Source organism: Ictalurus punctatus, chromosome 12 (assembly GCF_001660625.3).
Source record: "Ictalurus punctatus breed USDA103 chromosome 12, Coco_2.0, whole genome shotgun sequence".
In the NCBI taxonomy this organism is placed as follows: domain Eukaryota; kingdom Metazoa; phylum Chordata; class Actinopteri; order Siluriformes; family Ictaluridae; genus Ictalurus; species Ictalurus punctatus.
Window position 1 is genome coordinate 5,357,441 of NC_030427.2, and position 23,315 is coordinate 5,380,755.

General features: G+C 40.1%; 1 protein-coding gene across 1 annotated transcript; it reads left to right on the forward strand.

Annotated features, from left to right (window-relative positions):
- Positions 1–1,339: 1,339 nt before the first annotated feature.
- LOC108273311 (zinc finger protein 185) lies at positions 1,340–9,849 on the forward strand. The gene is made up of 15 exons (XM_017482475.2): positions 1,340–1,458; positions 3,396–3,450; positions 4,091–4,196; positions 4,317–4,379; positions 4,469–4,537; positions 4,624–4,689; positions 4,771–4,845; positions 5,090–5,164; positions 5,324–5,380; positions 5,490–5,579; positions 6,927–6,980; positions 7,125–7,220; positions 7,329–7,437; positions 9,362–9,464; positions 9,599–9,849. Exons 2-15 carry the CDS (start codon positions 3,414–3,416, stop codon positions 9,613–9,615), a joined length of 1,017 nt encoding a protein of 338 aa, XP_017337964.1. The 5' UTR covers positions 1,340–1,458; positions 3,396–3,413; the 3' UTR covers positions 9,616–9,849.
- Positions 9,850–23,315: the final 13,466 nt, after the last annotated feature.

Below are 23,315 nucleotides of genomic sequence, written 5' to 3' on the forward strand. Positions count from 1 at the left end.
ACGTTCCCTTCCGAAGCCAGAGACAGCCTCTCAAGCCAATTTCCCGTCCAAGGTCAAAGAGACGGCCTCTCAAACCCAGTTCCCGTCCAAGGTCGATGAGACTACCTTCCAAGCGAAGTTCCCATCCGAGGTCGAGAGACAACCTCTCAAGCCAAGTTCCTGTCCGAGGTTGAAGAAGTGACCTCTCAAGCTAAGATCCTGTCCAAGGTCTCAAGCCAAGTTCCTGTCCGAGGTTGAAAGATGACCTCTCGAACCAAGTTCCTGTCTGAGGTCAAAGAGACGGCCTCCCAAGAAATGTTCCTGTCCCAGGTCGAAGAGACAACCTCTCAAGCGAAGTTCCTGTCCGAGGTCGAAGAGACGACCTCTCAAGCCAAGTTTCTGTCCAAGGTCAAAGAGGTGACCTTTCAAGCCAAGTGCCTGTCTGAGGTCGACGAGGCGACCTCCCATGCCAAGTTCCTGTCTGAGGTCAACGAGGCGACCTCCCATGCCAAGTTCCTGTCTGAGGTTGATGAGACTACCTCCCACGCCAAGTTCCTGTGTGAGGTCAATGAGGTGACCTCCCACGCCACGTTACAGTCTGAGATTGATGATGTGACCGTCCATGCCATATTCCAGTCTGAAACCGACATCACGACCAACCAAGTCATGCTCATGCGACAATCTGTTAACACGACCAACCAAGTTCTCGTCGTGCCTGAAGTCGACTTCACACCCAACCAAATTATGCTCACGCCAGTGTCTGTTGATACGACCAACCAAGTTCTTCTTATCTTATCTCCTTATCTATCTCCTTAACATCTGTTTCTCTTTAGACTTTACAGGAAGGTTTTTATTAATCTAGGTTTGGAAGTCACAAGTTTTGTGTCTTACCTACAAAACTTTGAGCTTGCTCAAGACATGAAACATTTGTATTGTTCACATTTGTATAAAGGCCAATTGGGAAAAGAGTGGTTTAAAAAAAGGGGCATTTTGCTCATTGAGAACCACAGGATTCTACTGTATACTGACTAAAACGAAACAAATAACATTGTAGACACATAACATTAAACCATGACATTAATCTATAGAAAAATTTTGTGGTTATTTCTGACATGAGAATACAAATACCCAGAACCTGTTAAATGAATGAAACAGGTTCTGTTCTGTACTGTTTAGTTCATCATTGAAATAAAATTCAGACTTTAATTTGAAAAGTTTATTCTGCCTGACCCATACTAATTCTAACGATCAGATGTGTGGTGGAAGAGACCGTAATGTAATACTTTTAATTAGAAACTTGATTATACAATCTCCTTAACAAAAAATCACAGACCAAACTCACCTTTCAGGTTTGAGGTGTATGACAACATACTATTTTGAATCTTGCTCCCTCCCTTTGGCTTAAGGTGCATGGTAGTGAACAGAAGAAGGCACATCATAGATAGTCACCAATCTATCACTTTGGATCGTAACAAGCAGGTGAGTGTGATTTAATAGATAGAATAGATATTGATTTAAAATGGTCTGTGTACACGTTATACTATACCATGTACAGTTTTGATCTAAATCACCACTACCCCTTATTTGCCTGTGGTTAATAGTGTAAATAATATTAGGTTCAAATGTTATTGCCAGATGAGTACTTGGAGATCGATGTCTTAGGACAAACTTAAGCAGACACATTGAAAATTGTATTAAGAGAGTATAATTGAGAAAGCATTAAAACTGGCAACCCATATTTACCAGTAAAATTTTGTGGCAATGCTATGTCTATGAATGTCTATGAATGAAAGAACAGAAGAAAAAAAAAAAAAAAAAACTTTTTTCTGAAAGGTCTTTTAAGTTAAACATGCATGTGATTATATAATGGCAATAAAAGGTATAGTGAAACATAATTTGAGGATAGGAATTATAGTCTGTTGTTATTATATTAGAATTATAGTCTGTATAGAAGTTTATCAGACTGAACACCTTGAAGTTTTCAACTAAAAATAAGTGAAGGCACAAGTCATATGTAAAAACACTAAGAAAGGAAAAAAACAGGCATATACTATATGGAGGAAATAGCAAGAATTAGAATGGGTGTGAATCATAAAAGACAGGTTATTTCAGTTCACACCCATACAGCAAAGTTAAGAACAATGGGTATAGCAAGAAAAAACATTTGCTACTTGCCACAAAATATGAATTATGTCATGCTCATAATTAAGTTCATGAACTCCCTAAATCACAAAATGTTGCATGAAATGGTTTGTAAAACAATATATTTGCACAAATGCCAGTAATATGCTATTGCTATGCACTGACTTAAATTTTCAGTTTATTAACTAGTCACTCATCTTAAAAACATTCTTCAGTAACTACTATGAATAATGCATTAATGACACTAAAACTGGTTTTGTTTGTTATCCAAGCTACCAGTGACAAAACTTTTTGAACTGATTCATTACCAAAACAAACAGACAAAATGTCTTGTGTATATCTCATACTAAATAGTTATAAAACAAAGGATTTACTCCAGTGCTTTGGCAAATACTTTTCACAGTACTGTATTTCTCACAGCTAGAAATGGGAAAATGGTTTCCTTGCTCCAGGTTAAAGTTGAGACTACTTACTTTACAACAGAGGAGTTGGAGGAAACTGTACAAAATGTAAAAACAAACCGTAGACTATGCTTGGCAATTGATAAACTAGGAGGCCTAAACTCATAACATTAGTCAAGTTTGTACACTAAAATTGCATCTGGCCTGGAATCCCTCTAATGTTGGTTTCCTGTATAGTATAACTGTGAATTTGCCAATTATAGCAACATGGACACGGTAGGCACAAGAGGACACTTCTGCATTGATTAATTTCCACCCATTTTAGGCTGTTTTATTGCACTGGCTGGATCTGTTTCTCTTTCCTGATACTGCCTTGGCTTATATAGTAAATCATAGTTTAAACAGTAACTCATCATCACCTCTATCTAAAAGTTTCTTCAGGCAACAATCAGTGATGTGCCATTTGCTAATGTGTCAACTCTTTGAGCCGACTCCTTTAAGTGAACATTGGGAGCCAACTCGCATCTGAATAGATTGTGTGACAATTTTGCTGTTTTGTTTTAAATAGATTTTATAACACAACATAACTGTATAATGTATAAGAAGACACAACAAGAAAGTAAACATTTATTGAACAATTTATGTGATAGTTATACCAAGACCAACCCAACAACTGGTTTTGAAAAACAAAGAAACTAAAAAACAGGAGCTCTTTGGAAGTCAAAGAGCTCTTATTCATAAGCTCTGACTCACTGAAAATAGCTAAAATAGCCAATAGCACACTAGAACATGCTAGAACTTGTGGAGTCCATCGTGTAAAACCTGTTTTGACAAAATTAATCTTCTGTACCATTTGATTCTTTGTTTTCACAGGGATAAACCGGTTTCAAAATGTACTCCAGCAACACTCAGCAATCACTGAAATCAGGTTAGATTTTCTTAGTGTGTGTGCGCGTGTGTGGAGGGGAGGGGGGGTGTTGGGTGGGGTGGAGTGTTTGCATGTATGTGTAATTACAGAACCTCAGCATCCAATTTACAGTAAATAATAATAATAATAATAATAAATAAAATAAAAAAAATAAGTAAAATGGCTTTCTAAATGTAAAATGTCATGTTTATACATTGCACGTAACATACATTTATACTTTAACTTCACAGTTTTGTTTACATGCCATGCATTTGGGGATTGTGGGTGTCACTGTGCATCTGTGTATGTTTAATTCAAAAGTGTGAAAATACTATTGTAGTTCTAAGTTCTAGTTCTAACTTACTATTGTAAGTTATAAGTGGAATAAAATTTGTTGAAGGGTTATCACTTTTTCCAGAATTTTTAAGATATATTTGGGTGTTTATTTATTTATTTATTTATTTATTTTTTATTCAAATGAACTTTTAGAATCAGAAATGAGAATGTGGCTTTGGGGGGATGGATTATGTTAGTTCAAATTATAATTTCATAAACAGTTACCTTCATCTAACTTCCACTAAAAGCACTGAATAAATAGGGCATGGGATTTCAGCTCAGATCTTTCTAACCAAGTGTATTCAGACCCTGTACTATTCTTCAGGTGTGAGTCCCAATTTGGCAATTAAAAGCACTCACACAAGGAAAAAAGCTCCTCTGCAAGACAACAGCTGGATTAAGAAAGATAGAGAAGAAGATGAACCAGGAGAGTAAGATACAACTCAGACACAGACACACACCAAAATATACCATATAACATGAATGAATGAATAATAATTAATAATAATTATTCAACTATCACTGATGCACACATTTTACTGGATTTGTAGTGAAAATCCTAACTATAGCAGAGATGTCTTGAGTAGCCTTGAAACATGGAACAGCACTGAAAGGTAAGCAATAAAAAAGATGTGGTAATCAAAATTCATGATCATTTTTGTTTCTAATTTCTCCTCTCTTTCTTGGGTTATTTCCACAACAGCAAGCCTGCGGATGCTAAACAGAGCAACAAAGCAAACTTAAACACCTCGGTTAGCTCATTCACTAAGAGGTAATCTACATTGCCTGATCATGGCAGAATGATACATTGATGTTTTCTTATCTCTATTACGTAATTAACTTATATTGTGGGTTCAGTGAAAGTCGGGATTTTCCAAATAAAAACACCACTCCTACTGCCACCAAACCACCAGTCCCTGACAAGTAAGACCGCACAGCACAGCACAGCTTCAAAATACGCCTTGGCATATGGACAAGCAATTTTGTTTTCTTTATTTTTTGTAGGAAAACTGCTTTTACAACACAATCAAACAATTTTACATCTCGGGTGTTCTCAGGTGCAAACTCAAGTGAAAAAATGTAAGTGAAATAAAAAAAAGTCCCGCTATGTTTTCATTATAGTGTATACAGGGCATACAGTATACATATACATATTCTGCATTTCTACATATAATTTAACTAGCAGCTGTCTCTGGTTGAGCGCAATTGTCTTTATTTCTATAGCTCACTCTTTATGAATGCATTGGGTCAAAGTGTTTAAGTATTGCTGTGTGTGTGTGTGTGTGTGTGTGTGTGTGTGTGTGTGTGTGTGTGTGACATCAAGGCTCAACCCTGTTAAAAAATTTATGAATGAGAAGTCAGATCCAGTGTCAGATCCACGTAAAGAAGTCCCTGACAGGTCAGTAAACATGGGTATAAGGCCTAATTATTTTAAATGTCATGTTTAAGTTTTTTGTACAAGAGGAGCTTATTAAAAAATGGCTTTAGTTGCTATGTTTGTAAACTGTCTCTCAGAAATTTTTCTAGTTTAATCGGTAAATGATTCTTTTTATGACAGCACTGAGAGTAAAATTAAAATCCCTATTCCTCCAACAACTACAATTACATCAGTCAGGTAAGTGCAGCCTTGCCTCATAGTATTCACATCTGAGTAAAGTATTACTTAAATCATTCTTATTATCATTAATAACAAAGGAAAGATTATAACAAAATTACCCTTGCAGGAAGACAGCTGAGACCTTCACAACCCCAGAAAAAACCTATCCTTCCTTTGCAAGCAAAAAAGAAACTGACTCAAAGAGCCTCGAGCAGAGGTACTAAAATTTACATTTTTCAAATATTGCAATATTAAGACCTGCAAATGTATTAACTGAAAATAACTATTAATAAGATTATGAGTATTTTAAGCAATTTCAACTGCTATTGCAACTACTAGAATAACTGCAAGGAAAGTTAAAGCTCCCATGTAAAAAGAATCTGAAGCTTTTATAATAATCACTTTCTCAAAGTCAACACATTCAGTGAAAACTACTCAATAAAGATAGTTAAGAACCACGTGTTTCTTCAGTGATGCACTGAATGGTCTTGCTGATGTTTTGATTCCCACTGTGTCCCAACCCTGCCAGGTGAGATTTATAAGGAAATATACACTCACTGTCCACCTTATTAATGTTCATGCATAATCAGCCAATCATGGGGCAGCAGCACAATGCAAAAAATCATGCAGATACAGGTCAAAAGCTTCAATTAATGTTCACATCAAACATCTGTATTGTGAAAAAAAAAAAGTAATCTCTGACTTTAACCATGGCATGGATGTTGGTACCAGATGGACTGGTTTCAAAAACTGCTAATCTCCTGGGATTTTCACACATCAGTCTCTAGTGTTTACACAGAATAGTGCGAGAAAAAAAAAAACTGTGAGTGGATGCAGGCTGAAACACCCTGTTGATGAGAGAGATCAGTGGAGAAAGACCAGACTAGGTTGAGCTGACAGGAAGTCTGTAGTAACTCAAATATCACTCTTTACAACCGTGGTAAGCAGAAAAGCATTTCAGAATGCATATCAAACCTTATAGTGGATGGACTACAACAGCAGAAGATCACATCAGGTTCTACTCCTGCCGGCCAAGAACAAAAATCCGAGGCTATCATGGGCACAGACTCACTGAAACCAGACAGTTGAAGACCAGGTGATTATGTCCTCCCTAATTTTTAACTGTCCTGTTTCGATGAGCCTATGCCCATGATAGTCTCAGATTCCTGTTCTTGGCTGACAGGAGTGGAACCTGATGTGGTCATCTACTCTTGTAGCCCATCCACCTCAATGTTTTGATGTTTTGTCCAATGCCAGAATCAAAATCACAGAAAACATTCTGAGTCATCATTCTTGTGTATGATGTGGACATTAACTGAAGCTTTTGACCTGTACCTGCATGATTTATTTATTTATTTATTGTATTGTGTTGCTGCCACATGATTGATTCGATATGCATGAACGTGCTGGTGTACAGGTGTTCTGAAATTAAGTGGATGGTGAGAGTATAAAAATATCTTTCCATCAAACATTCTACATGCAACTACAGTCACAAGTAAAGCCAAACATGTGTCTTAATCAACCACCTGAATTAAATCAGAACTCTTTTTTCTTTCTCCTTCAGCTCCCCAAAGAGTCCTTTGGATACATATACTTCTCAGCAAGTAAACACTACTGAGTAAGTTTGTTAAACAGGAAATATATATTTTTAATTGACAATCCTGACCTATAGCAGTAACATTCTCACCAATAAAAGAAATTGGAAAGCCTGTTAATTTACAAAATTACATCTCTCTCTCTCTCTCTCTCTCTCTCTCCACAGACTGACAGTTGGCTCAACTGTAAAATTGATTTCACATGCATCCCAATCTCTGCACTCACCCATGAATCCAACACCTGTACCTTCAACAGCATCCAGGTCAGAGCATGTAGTCTCAGTCCCAGAGGAAGTACTCAATATAAAATGAAAAATTTTCAGCAGCCCTCTATTACTCTATCTGATCTGAGTGTGTTGTCTGTACAACAGGATTGTCGGTAAAAGGGATCTCTGCTCATTTTGTGCTAAAAGCATTATTGAGGGAGAAAGGATTATTTTGGATGACCTTCAAATCTTTAGTCACACATTCTGCTTCAAGGTAATGTGGCTTGTACAGTATGCCATATTTCTAGGCTGACCCTTTATTCAAATCTCATACTTAGGCTGATTTTCTTACATACTCTTTTTTTTAATAGTATGTTTTGAAACATATCCCAGAAATCTAAAATATTAATTCTAGATTTTAGGACTGCCCTCACTGTGTTTCAACCTAAAAGTGCAAAATACAAAGGGGTATTAAATGCAAATAGATACATATTGTGCCAGTGTGATTAACTATGCCTGAAAGTTATTTCAGGTATGAGAGTTGCATGCACAAATTAATATGTCCTAAGCACAAGCATGAGACCCATACCACATGAGTTCCTGTCCTGTCTCCCATGCGTCAGGCGAGTGATCAAAGGCATGCCGGAAACGTGCAATGAACTCCTCTAGCAAGGCGATAGTGCTGCTCTCCCGCTCCCACACTGCGGTAGCCCACAACAACGCATGTCCAGTTAAGAGCCCCAGGAAGTGTGCGATCTTATGAGCCTCCGGCATGTCTGTGCGACTGGAGAAGTAAAGAGAGCATTGCAGTAGGAACCCTCTACATCGCACTGGCTCTCCAGCATACCTCTCCAGCATCAGCTTAAACTGTGTGGGGGGCGATGTGGCGCATAGCACGGCTTGAGACAGCTGAGCTATTTGCTCTGTTAAGTGAGATATCTGATCTAGGTGCACGTTTATCGCTTTACCCAGGTCGTCGATAGACTGACACCATTCCGGTTCACCTGCTGTTTCCATAGTTTCGGAGTTCTGGAATGTGCCGGGACATGGGTCAAAGTATTCCACAAACAGGGGTGACCGAGCGATGTCCATGTTTATCTGTTGCTTCCGAGTTTTGGTGCAGTATTCTGTCACATTACGAGACTGGAGTGGAAGCAAGTGCAGATTAAAGTCTTTACTCAAAAACACAAGGTCAATAAACATGAAACACGGTTTAAACTTGAGGATAGCATCGAGGTCTAAACATGAAACGGGAATCGAGGCATGAAACAAAAACACGTTCCTGGTTTTGTTTCATGCCTCAAAACCGGTTCATGTTTAGACCGCTTAGTATCAAGGTAGCTAACACATACATAACATACATAAATGTATTCATCCTTAGTTACATATAATACTGAGCGAAGTGCACAGCAACACGAGGGGTTTAAATCACAAACATAATCACGCTTGAACCCAGACAGCTCGAACCAATAATTACACACCCTCGAACACAATAACTGAACAATGAGGAGACAGAAAAAAAAAACAACTAAGGTACGTGTCCATAGGAAACAGTCCTCATTGCGTAATCGAAGCGCATGCACTCACTGAGCAATCGTGCACTCTGGCTCGTGCACGTGCACGCCCTCCAGCATTCCGTGCACGTCGCGCGCCGCAGCGCCCTCTGTAGTGGAGATCGTGACACATTGGAAATATATTTAGTGAAAAAAATGTTGTCACACCCAATACTTATTCCTCCACTGTGTATACATACATACATATATTATATATATATATATATATATATATATATATATATATATATATATATATATATATATATATATATATATATATATATATATATATATATACACACACATACATATACACATATACATACATATATGCATTTATATATATTTATGCATTTATACATATATGTGTATGTGTGTGTGTGTATATATATATATATATATATATATATATATATATATAAATATATAAATATATAAAATCATTTTATATATATATATATAAAATCATTTTTCACTTCACTTGTCATACATTTGAGTCATATTTTTCTGTTTCACCCCTTTCTGTGGTTACTGTTGAATCATGCATGTCTAAAAACTGGATGGTATTTTGGGGGAATGACAAAGAACAAAGATACTTCAAATATGTAGTAATCTATTACTTCATGTGGTTCCATTCCTCAGTGTGACATATGTTATCATGCTCTTGGAAATCTGGAGGCAGGTGACAGTCTGTGGGTGCACAGGGGAAGGGTGACATGTGCAAACTGTTACATAAAGACAAAAGGTAACATCTGAGCAAATCTTTAGCATGTATGTGTCATAATGAAAATAATTAGAGTATATTGTTATGATGTGAGACAGAGTGTATGCAGTTTTTCTTTACAATAATTGAAAGGACATCATTTTCTCATTTTCTAGATCAGTGGTATCGCTGAAGACATGAAGTCTATTTTGGACCCTTGAAAAAGAAACATACACCTTATGTGTTTAAATCAAGCATAATTCTTTTTGTAACATCTAAATGGCATCTTTAACTAATTTCTTTAATATATTTACATGGGAAAAAAGAAAGATGTATTTGCTCCTTTTGTTTTCTACATGTTTCTGGAAATATAATCTGCAAAAAAGAAAGAATCAAAAATAAATACATGACAAATGCTTTAATAACATCTACTTTTGGTTGTTTTTCTTATTTTTGTAAATAATCAATGTAATATTATATATGACACGAGATGATGAAAGTTGTGAAGAAAATCCTACAGAAACAGCAGATCTTTATTTGGTGTTAGTCAGAATAATTTTATTGTTGACAAATATAACTAATTTTATATATATATATATATATATATATATATATATATATATATATATATATATATATATATATATATAGAGAGAGAGAGAGAGAGAGAGAGAGAGAGAGAGAGAGAGAGAGAGAGAGAAATAGAGAGAAATATGTTGATTGGTAGTATGTTGACTGGAGTCATGCCAGTAAGTGATAGACAGGTAATTGGCTGTTTTTTCAGTTGTTATTTAGCATGTTTATCTAAACATAAAGATCATAAGGCTTGTTCAATGAAACTAGATGCATTCTGCAAATCAATACAAGCAAACATCTTTCAATTCAAAGCTTTTAACCTGCTGATATCCCAGAATTGATCAGGAATATGCACATTTATTATTTTATGTAATAAAATGCAGGCAGACAGGTTTATTGATCCCAGAAGGAAACTGTTTTGTTGTAGCAGTACACTAAACCACAAAATACAAGGACACAGACAATGCCCAGAAAACACAGATTAGTGTACCCATACAGCGGTAAACTAAATAAATAAAAGTTAAATAATATAAAGATAAAAATAAAATGCTACATAGCAATAAAATAAGTTGATGGTCAGTAGAATGTGTGATGGCCCATAAGAAAAAGAATAAATAATAAAGAAATACAGTGAGGAGGAATCTTGCATTACTGGACTGTAAACGTAGGGTGGATGAGTTCATACCCACCACAATCTGATATTGAGGGTATGAATGACCTCCTGTACTGCTTTTTGCTGCAACATGGCTGGATCAGTCGGGAGCTGAAAGCGTTTCACTTCATGAGTGCTCATGCAGTGCTCATGTAGGATATGAGTGACATTGTTCATGGTCAGATCTGTCTAAAATAATCTACATTAAACAATCAACATGGCAAATATTCAGCTTGTTTAGTGTGTTGAGTACAGGATGTTTAGTCATTCTTCCTCCATTATTAGTAATAGCTTTATTTCTGATAAGTGTATTACTTAGTATTCTGACAAAGAATATTACAGCATTAGATGTGTGCATTCAGACACTTCAGGGGGTTAGTGAGAGGTAGAGCAATATAGTTTCTGCAAGGGAAAGTCTCGATGCATTAGGCAGAGTTAGCTATCCCCCAACTCTGGCATTAGATCCCTCAGAGTGGGGTGAATTGGTAACAACTCTGCGGCATAATCATAAAGTCAAAGCTAATGCTAATGCTTTTCATCAATAATGATAATGAGTCTTTATTGGTCACAGCACAGTGAAATTATTTTCTTCGCATACCCCAGCAGGCCAGGAAGTTGGGGTCAGAGCACAGGGTCAGCCATAATACAGTGCCCCTGGAGCAGCCAGGGTTAAGGGCCCTGCTCAAGGACCCAACAGTGGCAGTTTGGCAGAAACGGGCTTGAATCCCTGACCTTCCGTTCAATAACCCAAAGCCAGGCAGTGCTGGGGCTTGAACCCCCGATCAGTAACACAGAGCTTTAACCGCTAATCCACCACTGCCTTGAATCAAGTAAAGTTTAAAATATCAAGTAAAACCAAAGAGCTATACTACATCATGTGACCTGCAGGCCTCTGTTAACACATGTATATACAATGCATATAAAAAGCCTACACAAACCCTGTTAAAATGGCAGGGTTTTGTGATTAAACCAAGATACAGTAAATAATGTCAGAAATTTTTCCACTGTCAGTGTGAAATTACAACGTATAAAAATTAAGTGAAAAACAATAGGAATTTTTTTTTTTACAGAAAATTGGAAAAATAAAAAAACTAATACTTTGCTGAAGCACCTTTTGATTATATTACACCACTCAGTCTATCAGCATGGCACATTTTGACCCGACATTATTTTCCCACTCTTTCTTGCAAAAACATTCTAGATCCATCAAATTGTAAGGGCCTTTTCATCTTTATCTAATTAGCAGGCACCTGAAGATTTTGCACTAAAATCAACTTGTATTTGTAGTTGTCACGTATCGTGACGTAACGGAGATCTGACGGATGCAAGTGCAGTATGAACAGTTTTATTTAAGAGAGACACAGGCAGGTAAATCCAAAACGTAATCCAATAACGTAATCGAGAAACATGTAAAAGGTCAGACGATCGGCAAACAGGCATACACAGGACAAAGCAGGAATCAAGGTCGCGGTCACAGGATACAGGGTCGATATACCAAACATGAAACATAAACAATCGCGAGAGACTGGGAGCGGAGAAACCAGTGTGCACTATGACTATGACTATGGTAAGGAATCTAAACGAAGTATCTAATCTATCCAATATTCCGCACTGTGTGCTGGGAAAACATAACAAATGCACGTGTCCAAATGTCACGATTGTCAACAACGAAAACGCAGGTGCCCGCGCACCATGCTCGGCAACGTGCATTCACATGCTCTGCAGCACGCTGCATAAAGGGGTGACAGAACCTGAAAGCAGAGCGACGTCCTCGGTTGAACAGGAAAGCAGAGGAACATCCTCGGCGGTGCAGGAAAGCAGAGTGACATCTTCAGTGGAACAGGAAAGCAGAGCGACGTCCTCGGCTGAACAGGAAAGCAGAGCGACGTCCTTGGAGGTGCAGGAAGGCAGAGCAACGTCCTCGGCGGAGCAGGGAAACAGAGCAACGTATTGAGTAGTGCCGGAAAGCGGAGAGACGTGCTCGGCTGAACAGGAAAGCAGAGCGATGTACTCTGCAGAGCCTGCAGGCTGAAATTGGTTGTCCGTTTCAGCAAACTCGGGTGTGAGCAGAACTTGGTTGAACGTATTTTCTGACTCTGGCGTGAGCATAACTTGGTTGGTCAGATCAGCATGCGTGGACATGAGCAGAGCTTGGTTGTCCGTGTCAACAGACACTTGGTTGGTCAAGTCAGCAGACTTGGACGTGGGCTGAGCTTTGTTGTCCGGTTCAGCAGACACTTGGTTGGTCATGTCAGCAGACTTGGACGTGAGCAGAACTTGGTCGGCCGTGTCAGCTGACTTGGGCATGAGAAGAACTTGGCCGGCCGTGTCGGTAGACTTGGGCTTGAGCAGAACCTGGTCGGCCGTGTCGGTAGACTTGGGCTTGAGCAGAACTTGGTTGGCCGTGTCGGTAGACTTAGGCTTGAGCAGAACTTGGTCAGCCGTGTCGGTAGACTTGGGCTTGAGCAGAACTTGGTCGGCCGTGTTAACAGACACTTGGGACAGTAACTGGGCTTTACAGTTGATCTGTGGAGCTGAGACCCCATCCTGAGCCTCAGGCTGGAGCTCTGGTGCTGGGGCCTCCCTGTTGATCTCCAGCTGGAGCTCGGCAGGTGAGCCCACCTCGTGGGTCTCAGGTTCGAGCTCTGAGGTCGCCAGGTTAACCTCTGGCTGGGGCTCTGATGCTGGGGCCTCCCTGTTGACCTCTAGCTGGAGCTCGGCAGGTGAGCCCACCTCGTGGGTCTCAGGTTCGAACTCTGAGGTTGCCAGGTTAACCTCTGGCTGGGGCTCTGCATGAGTTTGCCTGCAGGGCAGGTTTGCCTGCCAGACTTACCCCCCCAAAAGTTGTTCTGACCCTCGCCTCCGGACTCCCGAACCGCATCATGAACTCCCCCACAAACTGTTCTACACTGTCCAGGTTCCTACAGTGCTTATCCAGTAGGAGCTGCACCCACTGACGGGCCGGTCCAAAGAACCGGGACCACATGAATCGGTGCCATTGCTTCTGCTCTGGCTTCAGGTCAAACAGGCTGGAGAAATAGAACTGACAGTCTACCAGAAAATATTCCGGGGAACCGAAAAATCCGTCAAATGGATCAGGAAGCTCCATAAATGTCCCTTGTGGGAATTGGACTGAGTCCATAGGGGGGACAGTTTGGTGTCGACTTCCGGGTTCTGCGTTTTCTCCGTTCTCCTGCTGCATCCATGTTTTTGGCGGAATATTCTGTCACGTACCGTGATGTAACGGAGATATGACGGATGCAAGTGCAGTATGAACAGTTTTATTTAAGAGAGACACAGGCAGGTAAATCCAAAACGTAATCCAATAACGTAATCCAGAAACATGCAAAAGGTCAGACGATCGGCAAACAGGCATACACGGGACAAAGCAGGAATCAAGGTCGTGGTCACGGGATACAGGGTCGATATACCAAACATGAAACATAAACAATCGCGAGAGACTGGTAGCGGAGAAACCAGCGTGGACTATGACTATGATTATGACTATGGTAAGGAATCTAAACAAAGTATCTAATCTATCCAATATTCCGCGCTGTGTGCTGGGAGGCGCCCGCTATATATACAAACACAATCAGCCTCGTAATGGCTGACGGCTGAGGGCAATTCAGACACACATGAAACAATAGCCAATGGCAGAACAGGGAGGAGACATAACAAAACATAACAAATGCACGAGTCCAAATGTCACGATTGTCAACAACGAAAAAGGAGGTAGTCGCGCACCATGCTCGGCAGCGTGCATTCACATGCTCTGCAGCACGCTGCATAAAGGGGAAGTCGTGACAGTAGTTATTCATGATTCTATCGAATTATATAAAAGCCTCATTTCAAAAGCAGCCCTAAAACATGATGCTGCAACCATCATGCTGCACCAAAGATGATACAGTAGGTGTTGTTCTTTTGGGGATGTGCCTTTATTTTGCACCAACATAAATTTTGGATTTATTATACCTTTTGGAATTGGTCTCATTAGACACATTTTGCCACATAGTTTGGGGTGATTTAGGGGTGAGCTTTAGTTTGGGGTGAGGTTGGATGTTTTTGTGAGAAAGGGCTTGCATCTAGTCACGCTATCCCATAGTCCAGACATGTGAAGAATATGAGAGATTGTTGTCACATGCAGAGAGTTGATGCAGCTCCTTTAATGTTGCCGTAGGTCTCTTGGCAGCCTTCCTGCTATTTTTTTTATTTCGGTTGTCCTCATTCTCATAAGGCCCAGACCTGAATAGACTCGCTCCCTCCTTGAACTGTGAGAGACAATTCATTAGGGAGAGAATGTGTTCCTGTGATAGACGCATATGCACATAGTTATTGAACTCAACTCCAGACCCAGGAATATAACATTCTGAGCAGGAGTGATATTGTTTTTGCTCGCATTCACTCTGAAGCTGAGCAATGTGATATGCGCAAAGAGACGATGAGTGTCATGATGAGGGACTTTCTCTCTAGAATTGGCTATAATTATCCAATCCTCTATATAAATTAGGATCCTCAGTGGGGCTAAACCCACCTCCACACACAGACAAAACACTCCAGGACATTACAGTTCTTTCTGTGAGAGAACTGTAAATTCATAATGTATGCCTTGGTAGGCAAAATTAAGAAATTTTTCTGTGCGGGGGGATAGATGCTTTCAGAGAACTGTAAATTCACAATGTATACCTTGGTAGGCAAATCAAATAAATTTTTCTGTGTAGGGGGATAGATCCTTAGGTGGAAATAAGCATCTTTCAGATTGACTGATGTGAACCAGTCATTCTGATAAATTAAACAAGAAAGAGTGCTCTATGTCAGCATTCTGAAAGTGTATTTCACAGAGTGTTTGTTCAGATCCAAAATAGGACGAACAAAGCCGTCCTTCTTTGGAATCAGGAAATAACGGGAGTAAAACCCCTGATGATGTAGATGTGGGGGATCCACTCGAATAGACCCCTTTTTGAGGAGGGAGGAGATAACTGACCCCATCGACAGAAAGCCTCCTTTTCTTGGTTGAACCTGTGAACTAGGAGGGCAAAACTGGAGTCAGGAGCATCAGGGCCCCCTGCGGCCATGCATCAGGGCCCCCTGCGGCCATGCATCAGGTCAGCCATTTCCTTTTGGAGCAGCAAAGGATCTTCTCCCCCAAGGCTTGGCTGATGGGGGATTGCTCCTCTGAGCTGATGACTTGTTGCAAAGCTTTGCTCTGCTGACATTCTCGAAATGGCGTCCTGTGACAGGGGGATTAGGTGGCCTCACAGGAGGGCCTGTCACGGCACAGATTGCCTAAGTAGACATAGCTTGAGAGCCTTACCCTCTTTGTTTTGGTTGTTGCAGCATTGTTGGATCAAAGCAACAGCAGGACCAAAAAGGGTGGGCTTGGGCGGCTTGAAGCAAGTAACACAGCTAACCTGGCTAGCAACATGAACATGTCTGGCGGAAGCTGATCTGAGGGATATGTCCTCCTGCAGACAAAAAGTGCAAGTCCAGCGAGCGAACCAGCAAGCTGTGCGCACAAAATGTCACCAGAAGCGAATGTCAACTGAGGAAAAGTAGAGTGTGCAGGTCCTTTATGCACTTAGGTAAGGGGCGTACCCTTACCTGGCATTGGACATGCACTCCTGTCTGTCAAAGCCAGACTTGATGAAATTGGATGCTTCTGCAGAGGTCAGGTATGGATGTCCTTCCCAGTAGAACACGAGATGATGAAAGTTGTGAAGAAAATCCTACAGAAACAGCAGATCTTTATTTGGTGTTAGTCAGAATAATTTTATTGTTGACAAATATAACTAATTTTATATATATATATATATATATATATATATATATATATATATATATATATATAGAGAGAGAGAGAGAGAGAGAGAGAGAGAGAGAGAGAGAGAGAGAGAGAGAAATAGAGAGAAATATGTTGATTGGTAGTATGTTGACTGGAGTCATGCCAGTAAGTGATAGACAGGTAATTGGCTGTTTTTTCAGTTGTTATTTAGCATGTTTATCTAAACATAAAGATCATAAGGCTTGTTCAATGAAACTAGATGCATTCTGCAAATCAATACAAGCAAACATCTTTCAATTCAAAGCTTTTAACCTGCTGATATCCCAGAATTGATCAGGAATATGCACATTTATTATTTTATGTAATAAAATGCAGGCAGACAGGTTTATTGATCCCAGAAGGAAACTGTTTTGTTGTAGCAGTACACTAAACCACAAAATACAAGGACACAGACAATGCCCAGAAAACACAGATTAGTGTACCCATACAGCGGTAAACTAAATAAATAAAAGTTAAATAATATAAAGATAAAAATAAAATGCTACATAGCAATAAAATAAGTTGATGGTCAGTAGAATGTGTGATGGCCCATAAGAAAAAGAATAAATAATAAAGAAATACAGTGAGGAGGAATCTTGCATTACTGGACTGTAAACGTAGGGTGGATGAGTTCATACCCACCACAATCTGATATTGAGGGTATGAATGACCTCCTGTACTGCTTTTTGCTGCAACATGGCTGGATCAGTCGGGAGCTGAAAGCGTTTCACTTCATGAGTGCTCATGCAGTGCTCATGTAGGATATGAGTGACATTGTTCATGGTCAGATCTGTCTAAAATAATCTACATTAAACAATCAACATGGCAAATATTCAGCTTGTTTAGTGTGTTGAGTACAGGATGTTTAGTCATTCTTCCTCCATTATTAGTAATAGCTTTATTTCTGATAAGTGTATTACTTAGTATTCTGACAAAGAATATTACAGCATAAGATGTGTGCATTCAGACTCTTCAGGGGGTTAGTGAGAGGTAGAGCAATATAGTTTCTGCAAGGGAAAGTCTCGATGCATTAGGCAGAGTTAGCTATCCCCCAACTCTGGCATTAGATCCCTCAGAGTGGGGTGAATTGGTAACAACTCTGCGGCATAATCATAAAGTCAAAGCTAATGCTAATGCTTTTCATCAATAATGATAATGAGTCTTTATTGGTCACAGCACAGTGAAATTATTTTCTTCGCATACCCCAGCAGGCCAGGAAGTTGGGGTCAAAGCACAGGGTCAGCCATAATACAGTGCCCCTGGAGCAGCCAGGGTTAAGGGCCCTGCTCAAGGACCCAACAGTGGCAGTTTGGCAGAAACGGGCTTGAATCCCTGACCTTCCGTTCAATAACCCAAAGCCAGGCAGTGCTGGGGCTTGAACCCCCGATCAGTAACACAGAGCTTTAACCGCTAATCCACCACTGCCTTGAATCAAGTAAAGTTTAAAATATCAAGTAAAACCAAAGAGCTATACTACATCATGTGACCTGCAGGCCTCTGTTAACACTTTAAATGTGTTCATGACAGCACAATAATAAAGACTGAACTGGCTGTGATGAAATGGAGGCTAGGAAAAAGCCCCTTCTCTCCAAAATGAATATGGCACCCCAAGTTAGGTTTGCAAAATTGCATATGAACAAACCACAAAAGCTCTGAAACAATATAATTTGGACTGATGATACCAAGGTGAAAAAAACCAAACAGCGTTTCACCACACACTGCAGTTATTGAGACAATGATGCACTCCATTTTATACCAAAATATTCTTGATATTTGATATTTGAGGCCATATATCCAGAAGCTTAAGCTGGGCTGAATTTGGGTCATGCAACAGGACAATGATCCCAAGAACACCAGCAAATCAACATCTGAATGGCAAAAGATGGAAAAATTAAAGGTGGTGGAGCTCAAACATCAACCCCATTGAGATGCTGGTGTGGGATCTTAAGAGAGCTGTGCATAAATTAATTCCCTCAAACAACAATGATTTTTTGTAAAGAACAGTAGGCCACAATTTTTCCAAAACAATGTAGATACTGAAATCTGATTTTTTTTGTTGTTGTTGTTGTTGTTGTTGTCACTTGAGCTTATTTGTTTCTGGAGATGGTACAAGCAGGCAGAGAAAGAGCTTGGCTACTCTAGAGATGAAGCTGAAGAAGAAGAAATCATTTTAATTAAAAAAATTATATCTGGATTGCTGTAAAGCTGCTTCGTACTAAGTTTTTGCATCATGGGTACAGACTTACCAAAACCAGACAGCTGAAGACTAGGTGATCTTCAACTGTCGATTTTCGATGAGTCTGTGCTTATGGTAGCCTCAGATTCCTGTTTTTGGCTGATGGGAGTGGAAACCTGCTCCAGGAGTGGAATGTAGCAGCAAGAGTCCTTACTATAACCAGAAGATATGACCACATCACCCCTATCTTGTGCACACTCCACTGGCTCCCAATCAAATTTGGTAGAGATTATAAAATACTACTATTGACCTATATGAGCATTGAATGGTCTCATGCCACAGTACCTGAGGAAACATTTGGTCTTTTATTATATGCCACACTTCTTACACACTTCTTATTACCTACCTACTTCAATCAAAAGGTGCAGGCTATTTGTTGGTACCTCAAAAAGTGAATGCTACACTTTGGGGCAGAGCATTCTCTCAGAAAGCCCAACAGTTATAGAAAAGCCAATTAGTGTTCGGCACTCAGACACCATCTCAGTGTTCAAGTCTATGTTGAAAATCTTTGTTTCATAAGCTAACACTGCTAATGCTGGCTTGGTGTTAATGTTTACTAAATGGACCATGTTGCTGCAGTACTCCACTTCAGATATTTATAACCTCAATAATCACCTGCATTCAGATTGCCCTTTGTCCCAATTTACATCATTCGTATGCAAATGTTTTTAGAACACAAGACGAATGTAATGCAATGTGTTTTACATGTAAAATAGTACAAGTTATTACAGCCCAGTTCTCTTGTTCAAAGTAGTTATAGTGTTCAGAAACATTTTTGATCATTCATGTTCCATATCTGTCCGTTATATAGTTTTATAAAAGATATTTGTAAAAAAAAAAATAAAATAAAAAAAAAATAAAAATTCACAAGTTATGAAAAATAATTTTTTAAAAACTACAAAAACTGTTGGTTGGTTGGTTGGTTTAGGGTATGGTTGGTTGGTTGGTTTTATTCATACATTCAACAAGAAAAGCCTTATTTTTAATGAATTTATAATTGATAGTAATTTAGCTTTCCTCTGTCTCACTGAAACCTGGCATAAAACTGTTATAGCGCAATCCACCCGGAGAGATGTGAGGTTTTCTGTTCAAGTAAGAGTAACGACACCTCATATGGAACTAAGATGGCTGCTACAAACCTGCTGCTACAGGGTCTAACTTACCTGAGAAATACGTCAGCTTGTCTCCATGCTTCTGCAACAACACTGAAGTCATGCAAACATATTTCTCATACACGGTCTGAACAAAAGGTTTGGTGAGATCTGGAAGCCATAAAGTTGGAGTTGTTTGTAGGGCTTGTTTTAAATTAACAAATGCTTGCTCTGCTTCAGGTGTCCAACTTACCTGAGAATGAGCTGCTTCTAGAATGGAAAAGTTTGTAATGAAAGTCCTACAGTAGGAGCACATACCTAGGAAAGATAAAACATGTTTCTTAGTCAGGGGCTTGGGAATTTTCTTGATTGCATGTATTCTGTCAGCTGAGAGTTTCTTCCCTTTTGCAGAAATTTCATGACCCAAGAATCTCACTTCTTGCTGCACAAACTGTAATTTTAAGAGACTGGCTTTGTGTCCCTACTTAGAAGATGCTGCAACATTTTAATGGTGTCAGTTTCACACTGTAAATGGTCTGCACTCATAATAGCGCTTTTATCCAAAGCTTTCACACACACACTCACACACCAATGGTAGCAGAGCTGTCATGCAAGGTGCTAACTTGCCATCGGGAGTGACTTGGTGTTCAGTGTCTTGCCCAAGGACGCTTCGGCATGTGGAGTCACGTGGGCTGGGAATCGAACCGCCAACCCTACGATTAACGGACAACCCTCTCTACCACCTGAGCCTCAGCCGCCTGTCCAGCCACGTTGTCCTGGAGAAAGTGTTAGAGGTGCTAAGCTGTCCTTTACCATTTTATTTTATATATTGTTGGTGACTCATAATACCCCTGACACAAGAGAGTGAAAATGTAAGGACATCTGTCAAATATGAATGCAAACCAAAACGGACTGTCTATATCAAGATGTATACTGAAAAACGCATTAGCCAGGTCAACACCTGAAAACCACTTGCTAACAGCTGGGACTTGGCCCAGTATAGTATAGGTATTTGGCACATCTGGGGCCCTCTGCTTTACTGCTGCATTACCTGCTTGCAAATCTTATACAAATCTCCACTCATCAGGTTGTGGGGGGGTTTCTTGTTTTCTTTACTGGAAATATTGGGGTGAGCACCGGTGAATCTGGGCAGGGGACAAGGACCCCGGCTTTCAGTAATGAATTGAAAACTGGTTTAATGCCCTCAATGGTTTCTGATTTAAGAGGGTCTAGGTCTGAAATCAGTTTTGGGCGTGATCACGACTGGTGGTACACTTCTACTTAGGCCTATGTCATGTTTCCCTTGGGCCCACAACTCGAGAGGCACCTCCTTCAGTTATGGTGTGTCTCTAGGGGAGTGGGGCTTGTCCCAAAGTTCAGAAACATCCCCTTGTCATGACATATTACATCCCAGTTAACCTTGCACACTTCCTGAAAGAATTGTTTATAAACTCCCAACGTCGGGCTGTACCATATGTTGGAGGTGGGTTCCTGTTCCCACTCTGTAATTTTCCCACTCTCACAAAATCTGACCCACGGTCCCACATCTTTTCACTGTTTGTTCTTTATCTTGTTAATGAGATGTGAGGCACTGATTATGGGATGAAAAATGCATGCAGCTGCATGCCACTTAATTTGACTGAACATGCACAAAATTTGTCACACCAATATAGTGCCTTCAGGTATAGCTTTTCGCCTTCTGGGACATCTGTAAACCATTCCTTCTCAAAACTAAACTACAAGTGGTATGCATGATAATTGTGTAAAGGGAGAGACATTGTATTTAAAAAGGTTAAGGGCTATAACTGGTGTAGGCATTTGGGAATTATTAGTCTGACCAGTGTTAGGTGTACACGTATGTGTATATGCCTGCTCTTTATGAGCTAACTCACAGTTTGGGTGTCTGATGTCACCTCTTCTGTTCCCAGGCATCTCAACCTTTCCTCCACCCCTCACTTGGCCTCCTCTTGGTCCTGCTCTCGACAGTCTCTTACAAAATGTCCAACTTTTCCAGAGATAAATCATGCAATGTTGTATCTGTGGGGGTTGCCACCCGGCCTTCCTCGTCTGTGTCTTTTTGGTTTTCCTCTCCACCCTCTTTCTTTCCTTTGCATCTTGTAGGAGCTTCTCCACCTGGATGGCATATCATTCTACCTGAGTCAGATTTCCAGTGTCCCAGGTGATGCGTTGACGTTTTAAGAGAGTAGTGATCTCTGGTTTCATACCATTCATGAAGTTTCTGAGATGTGCTTCCCATGCCATGACTTCGGCTGCTTGTCCATCTGCCAGTGCTACTGGCCTTTCCTGAATTTGCATCATGGACTTCAGTGAGATGAGATAGATACTGGGACACAGACTCTGAATCTTGCTGCTTGCACTATTTTTGTCATCTCCATTCGCACAGGAAAGGCTTCAATTATTCATTGTTGGAGAGCTGCGATTGATCCTGTGTAGGCTGCATTGACATCCTGGGTCCAGTCTGCCATTGTCCAGGGCCGATGGATGAGCATTGCCCCATCAGGCCCTGCCACTTCCATAATAGGCACTGCTATAAACTCATGTATAGGTCCTGTAAATGGCTTGATTGGAGAGGTGTGAGTCCTGATCTTGTGCCCAGTGGTGAGAAGTCCTGCTTTTCTGAGTAATAAGGCAGAGCTTCCAGTGTAGAGAGGTCTGGATAGAAACGTTGATCTGATGATGGTGCTGAAGGTCCCGCTTCTGCTGCTGGTTGTGTTCGCCATGGAGGGGCGGAGTCCAGGTCAGATTTGTCTTTCTGTAACTTAGCACACTGAGAAACAGATGAGGGCCCTGCCTGACATTTTTTCTCTCTTTTATGTGCATCACTCTGACATTCACCAAACATCTTCCAGTCTGATAAAAACTGCACTTTGTTCTTTGTTTTATGGGTCTCTCTCTCTTTTGCCTCAAAATTAAATTTTAGTTGTTCTAACTGTCTGAGACTAAAACTACCTTTTTTTCTGGACAAAAATACATCATATTGGTTCAAACAACCTTCTCCGTAATTCACTCACATAAGCATAATATTTGGACCAATCTATGAGCACCCTGTATAGCATGTGTAACATGTGCTTTGCTACATTTTACCCATTTTACAGCTTCTATAACTTTCAAAGTTTATTCAATTTAACTTGCTATGGAATATGTACTCTCGTGCACGAGCCCTCACTTATATTAAAAAAATACTCAGTTCCCCAAAATGGTTGACAGAATGATGACCATTAAAATAAAACTTTAAACGGCAAATGTTAATTTTCTCCTCGCCCTGAATTGCTCATCTCAACAATCAGGTTGTGCAAGGGTCAAATTCAGGTACTGTTACGGTACCGCCAGCAGATGGCGCTGTGGCGCCAACATGCACGAGCAGCTTGAGAAAGCGCACGTGCACGTGAGTGAAGTGCATGGATGCTAAAACTGGGTTAAGTGTCGCCAGTTGTCGGCAATCAAGGGACTGTCTACTTAAACCCCTCGCCTTGCTGCGCACATAGCGCGGCATTAAACT